The 14,895-nt window shown below is 40.8% G+C and overlaps 1 protein-coding gene and 1 long non-coding RNA gene across 2 annotated transcripts in view; both read left to right on the top strand.

The window, feature by feature from the left end:
* Nucleotides 1-2,644, top strand: part of LOC308321269 (FXYD domain-containing ion transport regulator 6-like) — a gene marked incomplete at both ends in the record, with an annotated part of 4,567 nt that extends 1,923 nt beyond the window's left edge. Inside the window, 3 exons of the mRNA XM_080772108.1 lie at nucleotides 963-1,002; nucleotides 1,780-1,829; nucleotides 2,607-2,644. Of these exons, the coding sequence (XP_080628234.1) occupies nucleotides 963-1,002; nucleotides 1,780-1,829; nucleotides 2,607-2,644 (128 nt within the window). The remainder of the gene's footprint in view (nucleotides 1-962; nucleotides 1,003-1,779; nucleotides 1,830-2,606) is intronic.
* A 4,383-nt stretch (nucleotides 2,645-7,027) lies between these two features.
* On the top strand, nucleotides 7,028-14,633 carry LOC308321645. The gene is made up of 6 exons (XR_013964644.1): nucleotides 7,028-7,139; nucleotides 10,180-10,242; nucleotides 12,136-12,171; nucleotides 12,743-12,817; nucleotides 13,679-13,713; nucleotides 14,543-14,633. It is a non-coding gene; the product is annotated as an uncharacterized lncRNA (long non-coding RNA).
* Nucleotides 14,634-14,895: the final 262 nt, after the last annotated feature.

Below are 14,895 nucleotides of genomic sequence, written 5' to 3'. Positions count from 1 at the left end.
TGTGTGTGTGTGTGTGTGTGTGTGTGTGTGTGTGTGTGTGTGTGTGTGTGTGTGTGTGTGTGTGTGTAGTCCACTCTGTTGGTGCTCCTAGTAAATAAATGACCAGCTTCGTGGTTAGAGTGTCCGCCCTGAGACGGGGAGGTCGGGGGTTCAACTATTAAAAAAAATAATTATAAAATGGGACCCAATGCCTCCCTGCTTGGCACTCCTCAGCATCAAGGTTTGGATTGGGGGTATTATAGTCTCCGTGACATACTATAGCCGCATGTCCAGGGGTTGTACTTGTACTACGTCATGGGGCATGTACGTACTTGTATATCAAGCAGAAACTACAGAAACTAGATGGGCTCCTATGTAGCAGAGTGGCTCAGAGCCTCGACTGCCTGATGGCCTCAGAAGTCTAATATCTTCCCCCCCGGTCCAGAGGGATATCACCTTTGGTCTAGTGGTTAAAGATGTTGGACTTTCACGCGGGAGCGGAGGCCCGGGTTCGAATCCCGGGCGTTACACCTTATATATGCTGCCCTATACAAAGCCAATGTTGGGTCGAAAAGGGTTTCAACTGGTCAGTCAAATGACATAATCGACAAAGAAGTGATATTACACTAATTGTAAACATGCTCTTGACTTGAGGTAATTGTTTATCCCCCAAAATCACGAAGGCTTAATTTGATCATTAGGATGCACTAAATACAGTAGGTATAGTGTGTCCAAAAAACATAGTTGCTGCACGTTGGCTTTGTATGGGCAACATGGCCGCGCGCTTCGAAGGCTAGACTTTCTTATGCGTATGCAGTCCGCAGTCTGACGGTAGTAAATAAATTATTGTGTGCTAATGATTAAATTCTTCCTCGTTTAATGTGTAACATTTTACTGTGATGGCATTTTTCACCTTTGGGAAAAAAAGAGAGAAAAAAAACATAATGCATGAAAACATGGTTAATGGTTGATGGTGTTTGCAGGTCGACGCTGTCGCTGCAGTGCAGAGCAGCAGAAGCCCAGGTATGTTTTATTGCATTTTTCTTTTTTTTTGTACAAACAGACAATACAACAGGATAATACATCAGACAATACAATTACTTAAAAATTAAAGGTAAAAATTAGGTATATGGTGATGTAAAACAAACGGTGCCAACACAGACATTAAACGCCATTAACAATAAAGAGTCAATATGACGTAATAATGAGGCACATTATGACGTACATTTTCCCTTCGTTGTCGATGGCGTTTACAAAACAAACATTGAACTAAAGACAAACATTAAACCTGTGGACGATGGCTGTAGCCTGGATCCAGTCCCCATGATTCACAATAGGGATTCATCATTTCCAAAAATACAGTTACAGGAGTTTTCACTACATGGTGTTTGTGATATGAAATGTAAGTTCACCCTAATCACAGTAAACATCATGTCTTCAGTCACTTCAGTTGGCTGGAGTAGATTGTGATGAAATCCTATATGTATTGAATCATTTTGAATAGAGAATCGTTTTGAATCTGGGGGGAAAAAAATACTTTTGAATTTTGAATCGAATCGTGACCCCAAGAATCGGAATCGGAAACGAATTGTGGGACACCCTTAAAGATACACAGCCCTAACTCACAACCATGCGCTGCACTTACTTTAGTATCGTCTCAACATATTCCCTGTGATTCATGGGTTCCTGGAAAGCAGGCTATTTAAGATGGCTGAGGATACAATAATTAAGAGCCTATACTTAGTTACTAGACATCGTTTGGTCGACATGGTGACAACCTGTTTTGTTGTGTCACCTCAGGGTTCCAGGAGATGACGAGGCTCAGCAAGAGAATCTGATTGTCTCCAAGGGTGAGTAAACACGTCTTAACAAATCCCACCCCCCACCCCCCCAACGTCTGTCTCACCCACTGCCTCCATATGTCAATAAACATAGAAGTCGTGACAGGGATTTATTCTGTTTGTTTGTATTTTGCACGTGACAAAGAAGAGAGAGGGAGAGAGAGAGAGAGACATGGTTTGGATATCATGTAATAGAAGTCGTGACAGGGATTTATTCTGTTTGTTTGTATTTTAACAGATCGAAACGTTGTCAGCATTTAAATAAAGAACGTCTTACCTTTACCTGTGGTGTGCGGGCTCCATCCTATCTACATGATGTTTCTGTCTGTTAACTTTTTTTCATTGTTACTGTATATTGCTTGTTGTTCATTGTTGTTGGGATGTTTGTTGTGGTCTCTAGTGTGCGCAGAGAGTTGTTGTCTCTGTGTGCGCAATGTTGACTTTTGTTTTGTTGTATGTACTGTATGCTTTGGCAATAATGTAGAACATATTTATCATGAGAGAGAGAGAGAGAGAGGCCTCACACACCGTCTGCGAACGCCGCGCGTCAAAACAGCCGCCTCCGTTATTTTCAATGAACCTATATATCGCACACCGGCGGCGTCCGACGCGCGTTCACGCCTCGCCTGACGCTCCGATACGCCACCGTTCTATTTTCCAGGCGTTGCCGCGTGGCAACGCCTGTGCCGTGTCGCTGCGCACCCGGTGTGTGTTGGGCTAGAGAAAGAGAGAGAGAGAGAGAGAGAGAGACACTGAATATGAAACAAATCCCTTGATCTCTTCCAGCTGCAGCGGCTGCCAAAGAAACGAACGCAGAGACCTGAACGCCTCTCGAGTCTGGACTCTGGACTGCCTCCTGAAAATTACCCTCGATTCTTATTTGCTGTAAAAAAAAAACACGACCGGATGATGATGATAATCACTATAACGTTAAATCAATTATTTATCATGATTAATTGGCTATAATATATATATATATATGACAGGGTATATATAAAGGGGCCGGGACGGTGGTGGTGGTGGTGTGGGGGTTAAGTTATACGATGAGGTGTAACGTGTACATAAACATTGTGACCATAATGCTACTACAGGTTGTTGTTTCTGCGCTTGTGTTGTTGTGACCGTCGTGCTAGCTTAATGTCTACCAGTGCTGTCGTTGCCGCCGTCCAGTTTTTTAATGTGCCTTTTCTGCTAACGGGTCTCTTTCTCCCCAGGAGGCTATACTTTAAAACCCATTTAGGCCACAAATGTCTTGTGTTTTCTGAAAACCCCCCCCCCCCCCCATCTGAAAATATATGTTGTTCCAGGGACCTCCCCAGAAGTGAAGCAAAGATTTGAGTTAAAATGTTCACTCGGTAATAATATATATATTCAAAGATTTGAGGCACATTTTCACCATTTTTGAAAGAAATAGCAGACCTACAAGTTCATAGCGCGGCACTCGGTGCCGCGCTATGAGCTTGTAGATCTGCTATTTTTCTATAGCTAAAGCATAACATAATGCTTGTCAACAAGGAACAATTCTGGGGAATTGTGTTATCGTTAATGCTATACGTTTTGTATTACTATTGTCTGGTTTTTTAGTATTTGTTATGTTCATTAAGGATGTACACATAAGTAATATGAATAAGTATCCTGTATCGTAGGTCAGTGTGTGTGTGTGTGTGTGCGTGTGCGCGCGCATTCACATGTTTGTGTTTACATGTTAACTGTGATGGGCCTTCTACAGTTTAAACTGTATGACAATTAATCTCAACTGCCATGCAGTGTTGATTTCGTCGACTAAAACTATGATATTCGTCGACGAAAATGAAACAAAAACTAAATAAATAGTAAGCTATGATGACTATGACTACTGACAATTTCGTCAAGAGATAAAAAATAAAATGTTAGGGAGGGACTATAGTGGAGAAGAGATCCAGTAGAACTACGAAGTCATTTTACACTCTGTTGCATGCTGAAAATAGCAGATCTAGAAGCTCACAACGCGCCGCACGTGAGCTTCTATAGATCTGCTATTTTCAGCCTGCAACCAAGTGTAAAAGCAGCCACCAAGGCTCACCGAAACACATTTTAGTCGACTAAACCAACTGTAGTAAAAACTGAATCAAAATGTGCTGTCAAAATCAACACTATATACTGCCATGGTTTACTGATGAGCACAGATGTCTGTATGTGCTCACCCTCCTCCCAGCTGTGTCACTGCCGCATCCTGGATGCCGATATGTGTAACTGCCTCTGTGTCAGTCAGCGCAGTATTTTTCAGTTATTTATTTAGGTAGGAACCAAAGTTCTCTAAGGTGGAACCCTAAGTTTTTAGATAGTTTTTAGGCCGCCGACCCGCCATCTGAAAATATGTTCCCTGGGGTATACCTCCCATAGAAGCAACGATTTGAGTTCAAAATGTTCGCTCTGAAATAATATATATTCAAAGATTTGAATATATAGGCTATATTCACTATAGAGGTCCAACAAATTACAAGTACTGTTTGTTTTCAATATATCATCTTTATAAATATTACTCAAAAAGCTGTTTTTATCCATGTGCATGAGTCTTTGTTGTGTAGCAGCAGACTGTGATTTTTGGTATAAGAAATAAAGGTTTTCTGAACACAAAGTGTAATATATGTGCTCGTTTATTTACCGTATAGATGACTCATAGTATAGGGCAGGCAGACAATTAATAAGACAGTGATGGAAAACGTGCATTTATGCTCTATATTGCTGTATTTTACTATTTTACTTGAGTATTTCCACAGCTCTGCATTCTAAAAGAAATGTCTTCTATCTAAATGAGTTTTCTGATAAACCTATGTCTTAATTAGGACCCCCAGAATTATCTGTATTTGGCTGCGGACCCCTATCTGAAAATATGTTGTTCCAGGGACCCCTCCCGCCCCCCCCCCCCCCCCCTCAGAAGCAAAGATTTGAGTTAAAAACGTTCGCTCTGAAATAATATATTTTCAAAGATTTGAGTTAAAAACGTTCACTCTGAAAGAATATATTTTCAAAGATTTGAGTTAAAAACGTTCACTCTGAAACAATATATTTTCAAAGATTTTAGTTAAAAACGTTCACTCTGAAAGAATATATATTCAAAGATTTGCGACACATTTTCAATATGTTTCAAACACAAAAAGCTCATAGTGTCACGATATCTCTGTCTGTGGTGTACTCTTATTGTGTAGTTGTGTCTGTGGTGTACTCTTATTGTGTAGTTGTGTTCCAAGTGTTTCTTGTCTGCTCCATTTGTTGTTGCCTGCCTTGTCTCACCAGTCTGCATTGTATTTCACCTGCTGTGTCCTGTAACCTGTTTAGTGTCAGCCAATCATGTGTTGATTGTAGTTATGTTGCACCTGTGTCTAGTTAGTCTTTGTGTCTATTTATACCTCCCAGTGTTCCCTTGTCAGATTATAGTTTGTTGTCACAGTGTCATGCCCTTGTATGTCCGGTCTAGTTGCCTGCCTGCCTGCTCTTGGTTCTGCATTTGGTCCACCACATCACACCGTGACACATAGAGCTTGTGGATCTGCTATTTTTCAATAGCTACACACTGCTTTAAAACACCAAAAGGGGTTCCCGTCCTGAATGGGTTAATACCTATACCTATCTAATATTGTGTTTTTTACTCCACTATTATTTTTGGATTATTTTATCCATCTGCAAGTTCACACAACGTGTTGCATTGTAAATGCATTGTGAGATGAATAGTTATTTTTTTTTCCTACACACATTTTGATCCATCTTGGAAACATTTGACCTCTACTTTTGGCACTTTACAGTAAGTGCAGTTTACCAATACCTTTGCGCTTTTATTCAGTGGACAGTTTTCTGAAAAACCCATTTCACGTCAAGGACCCCCAGAATGATCTGTATGTGGCCGTGGACCCCCATGTGAAAATATGTAGTTCCAGTCTCCCCCAGAAGCAAATATTTGAGTTAAAAACGTTCACTCTGAAAGAATATATTATATATTCAAAGATTTGCACCACATTTTCACGACTTTTCAAAAATAGCAGACCTATACAAGTCGAGTGGCATGCTACTATGAGCTTGTAGATCTGCTGTTTTTCAATAGCTAAAGTATAACACCAGGTTCCCGCCATGAATGAGTTAACGTCAAATGTTGAATGCAGGACTTTTTACTTCTAACAATGTGTTTCTACATTGTGGTATTGCTACTTTTATTTAAAGACATCTGAGTATACTTCTTTCTTCTAAAGGCCTGCATGCGGAATCCAATTCCACAAGACAATTAACACAGTTTCAAAACTCCCACAGCCACAGTTTCAAAACCAAATCTGCCAAGTTTAAAATTCAATCAATGACAAGCCAAGGTTGTCTACTACATGCATGCTGCCATGCCTATAATAATGGCTGCAAATCCTTCATAGAATACAATACGGTAGTATAATATTCACCCTGTTCCAATGACTCCAAAGGTCATAACATCTAACGCTTTTTATTGGACATCAAAGTCCAGACTTTATGAGCCCCTCGGCGTTACCTGGAAAGTGCGGAAGGGAGTCAGAAAGGGGAAGGGCCGCTGGACTCCAATGTCACAGTAAGTATACACAGTGGAATCCTCAGTGTTGATTTAACACTGAGGGTGTTGGAAATGTAACCAAAATGGACCCGTAAAAGCTGGGTCCATTCAGTTACATTTGCGCACACTCAAGAGTTTTGATTGATTGAAACCTTTATTTATTCTCGAAAGAGAAATTGAGGTTCTCCCTCATTTTCAATGCTGACGAGATTACATACAGTATGAAACAATTTAAGACATGCAGGTATAAAACACAAAACAAATCTTCATGTAAGGCATAGAGACATATTATACAGACAGTGAGACAAGTTAAAAACAGTTGCATATTGAGGTAGGGAGGTTCAAAAGCAGGTTATTAAATTGACCGTAAGATATTGGGGTATTAATTTTCAGTGTTTGCTGTAAAGTGTTCCATGTGGTCGGGGGGGCATCGAAGCAAAAAGCTGACTTTCCTAGTTCAGATTGTACGGATGGATGGGGCCTCTAGTTTAAACCATTCTCTATAGTTTAAGCCATTCAGTTACAAAGGCATACATTGTCACGGAGAATTTGACTGTGTATAGATGTGTGTGTGTGTGTGTGTGTGTGTGTGTGTGTGTGTGTGTGTGTGTGTGTGTGTGTGTGTGTGTGTGTGTGTGTGTGTGTGTGTGTTAGGGGGTGTGTCTGTCAGGCAAAGGCGTCAGTCTGCTCTGCACCTGCCTAGTGTCACCGACGAGACCAGACACACAAAACACCCACCCTGACCTGGCAGAACGGGAGCGGAGCCAGAAGAGGTGAGTTCTGCATTATTGACTCTCTCTAATACACACACACAGCTTCTTAAAAATCCATGCATTCATCGTGCTTCAGCAGTTTCACTACTTGTTGCTGCATGATTTGAGCGCTCACTTATAGAGTAGGTGTAGTCAGTGGGTCGCACTCTTCAGAATCAATTGTTTTATATATATCAGCGGTTCCCAAAGTGGGGTCCGGGTGGGGAACCCTATAGGGGTCCTTGAGAGAGTTCCAGGGGGTCTCCCCCACAGCTAAATGATAATTAGGAACCAATTGGACCCTTATGGGTCTGTAACTCAGAGAGTGTACTTAAATGGAATGGAACCAAATGGACACTCATGTCACAGGTCCATTTGGTTCCATATAGTGTACACTCTCATTGTTAGAATTAACATTGATTTTACAATAATATACATTGGAGTCCCAGAGATAGAAATGCCATTCAATGGGGGGGACCCGTGGACTATAATTCAGGTCAAACCTGCAGGTCCTTGAAATTAAACGGGTTGAGAAACACTGCTGGAGGCTAATTATGAGTGTCAATTTGGTGTGCAAATGTGTGCGATTTGTCAATATTTTGTCAAGACATGTCAACAGTTTTCGAGAGCGTGTAGAAATTGGCTGTCTTCGAACAGCCTAAAACAGAATTTAATAGGCTATACTAAAAAGTGTTTAGAGTGTTCCTCATTTCTCTGGGGACCCCCCTGGAACCCCCTCAACAATAAATCCCTCAATTCGAGAACCACTGCATCAGCAAGGAGCTGCTTATGATCAACTAAATCCTTTATATTGAACTGAAACTGATTTCTATTAGCTGTTCCACTAATCATGTATACGAAAATACAACACACAGGAACGCGCCTGCTAATCCCACCTTCAAAACAGTGGTCAAGGTCAAAAGTCAAACTTTCCAGGTTGAGACACCGAGGTTGGTATTTTTGCCTCATGGGACCCAAACTAAGTGAGAATAGCAGATCTACAAGTGCACAACGCTGTGCTGCTCGTTAGCTAATTTCACTACTTCTTAATAATTCATATTTTCTATTCATGACATTTCTTAGATTCGTTTGTTTGTTCATTTGCTTTAAAATGTATACAATTATTTTCCTTTTTAAATTAAAAACAATATATATTTATTTTGAATGAATATATATATATTTTTAAATGTAGGTTGGGGAGTGGGTTGGTCCCACAAACAGAATCCCACAATCAGAACAAAATGATGGTTTTGCATGCCGGGTCATTGTTAACCCATTCTGACCGGGCACCCATTTTGGTGTTGGCATCATGTTATGCTTTAGCTATTGAAAAATAGCAGATCTACAAGCTCATATCGCGCCACCGAGTGGCGCGATACGAGCTTGTAGGTCTGCTATTTTTGAAAAATTCGAAGAACGACTGACATTTTTAGAATCTGATCTCAGGTCAGAATGGGTTAATCAGACCAGTGTGTGTCCCGTGGAAACCTCGTATGAATCTGATCTCAGGTCAGAATGGGTTAAGACCTTATCCAAGGACAGATTATCTTCCTTTTTAACATTGGCTTCGGGATATGGTTGAAGAAAGGTTAATAAATAATTAGAATAACCTCAATGAGTAACTTTTTTCCTCTTCGCTGGATATGTCTTTTTTATGGTCACTGGTGCGTTGCATATATGGACCAGACACACACACACACACACATACACTGACGACGGGAACAGAATAGGTATGCACGCAACAAAATGGAGGTGCATGCATGGGGAATTTCATCATTTTGCTACAGTTCATGTCGCGGTTAATGATTACGGTATAGAGCTGGAGATTTATACGTAGATGGACAGAACCGTTTGCGAGCGCGCTTGTGTGTGTGTGTGTGTGTGTGTGTGTGTGTGTGTGTGTGTGAGTGTGAGTGTGTGTGTGTGTGAGAGAGAGAAAGAAAGAAAGAGGCAATCAATATCAGTATCACACTCTCTTAACCCATTCTGACCTGAGATCAGATTCATACGAGGTTTCCACTGGACACACACTGGTCTGATTAACCCATTCTGACCTGAGATCAGATTCTATAAAAATGTCAGTCGTTCTTCGATTTTTCAAAAAATAGCAGACCTACAAGCTCATAGCGCGCCACTCGGTGGCGCGCTATGAGCTTGTAGATCTGCTATTTTTCAATAGCTAAAGCATAACATGATGCCAACACCAAAAGGGGTTCCCGTTCAGAATGGGTTAAAGGTCAAAGTAATCATTGTGTATTGTGTTGTAATAAAGGCTACAGTTAGAAAACCTCTGAAGCGAGACACAGGGGACATATTAATATGTATAGGGTTTCCTATAGTCTCTCAACCACGACTCATCAAAACCCCAAGAATCCAATTACACCTCAATCTCCCACTTTATTAAAATAGAGAGATTACCGAAACCTAAGCCGCATAAGTCGGCCCTGTAAGTAAACATATACTTTACCAAAGGAGCACATTTTTTTAAATGGATCGACGGCTGTGTTTGTTTTTTGGCAGCAAGAATTCAGATTTTGGTTTTAGTCGTGGTTCTTTTGAATGGTTTTCGCTTAATTTTGGTCACGTTTTTAGTCGCCTGGAATGTTTTAGCGCTGGTCTAGTTGTAGTCGACTAAATATCATACGATTTTAGTGGACTAAATCTACAGTTGATTTAGTCGACTAAAATGTATTTTGGCGGTGCCTTGATGCCGTCTTAATGGCTCATTTTATTTTATATTTTGTGAGCTTGTAGATCTGCTATTTTCAGTGTAAAATGACTTAAACTGGATCTCTTCCAGTTTAAGTCATTTTATCCACTAGTCCCTTCCTGACATTTTAGTCTAGTTTTTATTTGTTGATGAAATTGTCAATACATTTTAGTCTTAGTTTTAGTCATCATAGCTTGGTTTTTATTTAGTTTTCATTTAGTTTTCGTCAGTGAAAAAAGGTAGTCGACTCTACACAAATTTTTCGTCATAGTTTTAGTCGACGAAAACAACACTCATCGACAGCTGCTGTTATTAATGGCCATCTTGTGTCTGTTTTTCATTCCCCCTCAGTCGTGTCATCTGAAGTCACAGACGGTGCTTAAAACAGGCCAGCCAACATGTCTTCTGCAGGCGGTAAGTCAGCAACCTCCTGGATTTCTACAAAATATCTTGACCCATTTTGGGCAGGGAACCCTTTTTATTATGTTTCGAGCATCATGTCATGCTTTATAGCTATTGAAAAATAGCAGATCTACAAGCTCATAGCGCAGCACCACCAAGTGCCGCGCTACGAGCATTAGGTCTGCTATGTTTGAAAAATCGTGAAAATGTAGTGCAAAGCTCTGAAAATATTCATTCAGAGTGAACGTTTTTAACTCAAATTCGTTCTCAGGTCGAAATGGGTTAAGAGAATGAAGTAGTTATTGATCGATTATTGAATAGTTATTGGGTATTAGTCAGAAATGCAAACAGCATGTGGTACAGTATAGGTTGGACATTTGAACTGAAAGGATAATACAAAAGGTCCTGGGGACTTTCCATTGCGGTCCTATGTAGTATGTAGGCCTATATATACTGTATTCAATTCATCAGCATAGCACTCGCAATGAACACAATAATACATCAACAAATACAAACACTATATGTACAAAAGAGATGGGACATTAATAATTTATATTGACCTCCTCTTTAGGTGTTGTTTTTCTCAGGCCAATTTAGGAAGAAACCAGTGTTACGCATTTAATATGGATGGTACGTGTCAGGGCATTCCACATCTTGGTGCCAGCTATAGGGCAATGGGCACTTTCCTGTGTTTGTTCTAAATGTGGGTGTTGCTCCTCCGGGTCATGGTCGCTCCCTCCAGTGGTGTGGCTGTGTGTGGGTGTCTCACTTTGGAGAAGTGGTTAGACATAATGCTGGTATTGAGACTTGAGAGCACTGAGGGTAATGTGACTGTCTCTTTGACTATCTACTGTATATACCCAGAGTAATATAGTAAGAGAGTGACGACACTGGCCTTGACTTTGTAACAATGGAATGCGGAAGTGCTCATTCTATCTCAATGGGATAGTTCCAATGTTTGGAACTATAGCCCCATATAGGCACCCCAGAGCCATCCCAAACTAAATGAGTACCGGTAGTTCACCCAAAAAAAAAGGACTTATTTGTTTTCTATCAATTATACAACCCATTAAGCTCTGAATTCATGGCGATTCTTTTCGAAAATAAGTCATTTTGAGTTATTGAGTTACATATGAACTGCTCCTTTTAAAGCAGAGAAGTATAGTCATTATCAGTTTGTTTTGGGGAATCTGAAGCTTAGTTTTTAGTGACATTTCGTGACATTTCGTGACAACGCTGGACGTTGTAACACAACGTACATGCACCATGCAGTGTAGCTTGGCACTGCTTTCTGAGAAGTTGAGAACCCCTGATTTATCAATAACTCGGACTGTCGGCGAGATAAAGGCTAAAAGATCAGGAGATTGTTATTGCATATTAAGGCTTATGGGATTTTCTCTAAATCCACACAGGTCGGAATGACACCGATCATCATGTTGTCACACACCTGGCCCAAGATGTTTGCAAACTTCCCGAAAATAGCATCCTTCCTCAGAGAAACATGAGCACACTACGATATTAGTTCTTATTGTGTTATTTAAGCATATTTTTCATGCATTTCACAAATATAGATTATATACGTATATTATACATTTTTGTCTGAACATTTTCACATGGACCTCCTGTTTCTGTATAGCGTGAGGCAGCTTGATGTACAAGTACACCCCCTGGACATGACGCTAGTATGTCGCAGGGACTTACCCCCAATCCAACCCTTGATGCTGAGTGTCAAGCAGGGAGGCATTGGGTCCCATGTTTACAGTCTTTGGTATGACCCGGCCGGGGATTGAACCCCAACCTCCCGGTCTCAGGGCGGACACTCTAACCAGCTGCTACAGTAGTGGATATGCCTTCTTGCAAATAACCTAAAACTAAATAATTGTTACCTTGTGCGTCTCTCCTCAGCTCCAGTCCCTGACCCAGACGCAGACTTTGTGTACGGTACGTGACCACAACTATTACAAATATAAATGTTTGAATGGAGTAGCTATAGGGTAACTTTCAGCCATGTTGACACAGAGAATATTGTAGAAAATTCACGTACTGTGAAAATAGATTTTGAGATACATAATACAAACAGGTAGACAAAAGACTATGAATGAGGTATGGTGCACACGCACACAGAGAGAGCATGATTACAGCCTTTATTGTATCGTGAGTCTGAGCCAGGATTTCAATAATAGATGACTGTCACAAGGCAGATCACGCAAGGATGAAAACAGCGATGGGATGGGAAAAAAACAAGGAAAGAAAGAGAGTGAGACAGTCAACTTGTAAAGTGAATTTCATTGATTTATTTGATTTGCATAACGGTTTTACATAATTTCTGCATTTCTTTCCATGGGGAAGCTTGAGAGTTATTAGTCAAATGTGTCTCGTTACATACATATGAATTTAAGTGTACAGCAAGACAACATGGAAGAGAGAGAGAGAGAGAGGGGGGGGGGGGGGGTAGTAATTCATAATTATGACTGACAATGCATATGACTTGACTTCTTTCTGTAACTTGCAGACTATCACACACTGCGTATTGGAGGTCTGACCTTCGCTGGCATCATAGTGGTCCTGTCAGTATTCCTTCTGGCTGGTGAGTGTGTGTGTGTGTGTGTGTGTGTGTGTGTGTGTGTGTGTGTGTGTGTGTGTGTGTGTGTGTGTGTGTGTGTGTGTGTGTGTGTGTGTGTGTGTGTGTGTGTGTGTGTGTGTGTGTGTGTGTGTGTGTGTGTGTGTGTGTGTGTGTGTGTGTGTGTGTGTGTGTGTGTGTGTGTGTGTGTGTGTGTGTGTGTGTGTGTGTGTGTGTGTGTGTGTGTGTGTGTGTGTGTGTGTGTGTGTGTGTGTGTGTGTGTGTGTGTGTGTGTGTGTGTGTGTGTGTGTGTGTGTGTGTGTGTGTGTGTGTGTGTGTGTGTGTGTGTGTGTGTGTGTGTGTGTGTGTGTGTGTGTGTGTGTGTGTGTGTGTGTGTGTGTGTGTGTGTGTGTGTGTGTGTGTGTGTGTGTGTGTGTGTGTGTGTGTGTGTGTGTGTGTGTGTGTGTGTGTGTGTGTGTGTGTGTGTGTGTGTGTGTGTGTGTGTGTGTGTGTGTGTGTGCTCGTGTGCTCGTGTGCTCGTGTGTGCGTGTGAGGAGCGTCATTTGCCTCCATTCAGCAATAGGCCTATATACTTTTCAAAGTGCAAGTTTGTATAGGAAGAGGATATAGGAATTAAAAGGTATTATACAGTATTATGCGTGCACGTGCATGTGTACTTTGACGTACCAAGGTGTCGCTCTGTGAAACTGTGTGTGTGTGTGTGTGTGTAAGCACACTTACGGACATATCAACCATCATCACTCTCATTGTTGAACTAGTTATTTGTGTTCAGGGTTACCTTGCTGAGCGAATGGTGAATATAGCACTGATATGTGGGCTGCTGCAGGTGTTCTCACTAATCACCGATTGTCTCATTTTCCTCCAAAGGCAACAAGATCATGAGCTGTGGTAAAAAAAGCAAGGTAAAGCAACATGAGTGATTCTCAACCTTTATCATTTCAAGGACCCCCAGAGTTGTACTACTACTAATGCTGACTGTTTGTCAGTTCTTCTTTATGCCTGATGGGTTCTGAGGTTCTGACGACCGAAACGTTGCTCAATAAAATCTAAACTCAAGTGAAGACAGTGTGCGGGATTCCTTTCCTCTATATAAGGACCCCCAGTTTGAAATGCGTTATTATTAGCCTCACTCTCATCCCATGGACACAGTGGGGGCTGTAGGCCGTTCCTGAGAGTGTACATTTTTTTTGTAGGCCTACACCCAAACGGAATCCCTTAAGGGTTCGTTTAGGTCATTTGGGTCCAACGTTGAGAACCAGTGGTCTACATTAATTATAACTAAACTGGGAACTATAGTTAAACTATTGGGAAATAATGTGGATGTAGCTATATAGAGCGGAGCCCAAGACGACCTACAGTATATGGGCCTTGAATTTGTGGTGTGCCTGCCTGTAGGTTTTTATAAATCAATACTTTACTGACATCTGCTGGCCAATACGCGACATTGCGTCAGTATAGTATGTGTCGAAAATGAATTTTTAAAACCGGGACATTTGCAGATCTGGAGCAGGCATCCATATGGGCCAGCTCCAGACTAGACTGTATATGTATAACCAGTGGTTATACATATACAGTCTCGTGTAATGTATAAATGTGGTTATTAACCACATTTATACATTAAGTGGTTTTGTGAATTTAGCATTAATTATAGGACTACACTCTGGTGTTGTTTTTAATGAATTAACATAAACATTTACATTTTATTTGTGTTTCCATTTGTTTTTCTTTCAGCCAAGACCAGCTGAAGAGGACTTCTAATTTTATTTGTGTAAACATGCAATTGTTTTGTATTGATAAAGTGTAGACTACTGGCCAACAGCTATACGTCTCTATTGCTTTATTTCCCTGCTAAAAAAGAAAAAGAAAAGAAAAACTGTAACAAAAAAAACATCTTATATGATTGTTGCTGGTTTTAGCTGGTCTTAAACTGGACTTAAGTTTGTTTAGCTGGTTAAAGGACCACTTCACCACTTTTCAACCTATCTTCATATAATAGGTCCTCACTAATAATCATGATAAAATGGTACAATCTTTTTCTGTGGGCAGAAACTGTCTCCCAGTGACATCATCGATGGGGAATACAA

Source organism: Protomyctophum bolini (assembly GCF_963924005.1).
Source record: "Protomyctophum bolini genome assembly, chromosome: 9".
In the NCBI taxonomy this organism is placed as follows: domain Eukaryota; kingdom Metazoa; phylum Chordata; class Actinopteri; order Myctophiformes; family Myctophidae; genus Protomyctophum; species Protomyctophum bolini.
The sequence above is the reverse complement of the archived record's forward strand: the minus strand, read 5'-3'. Positions and strand labels throughout refer to the sequence as shown.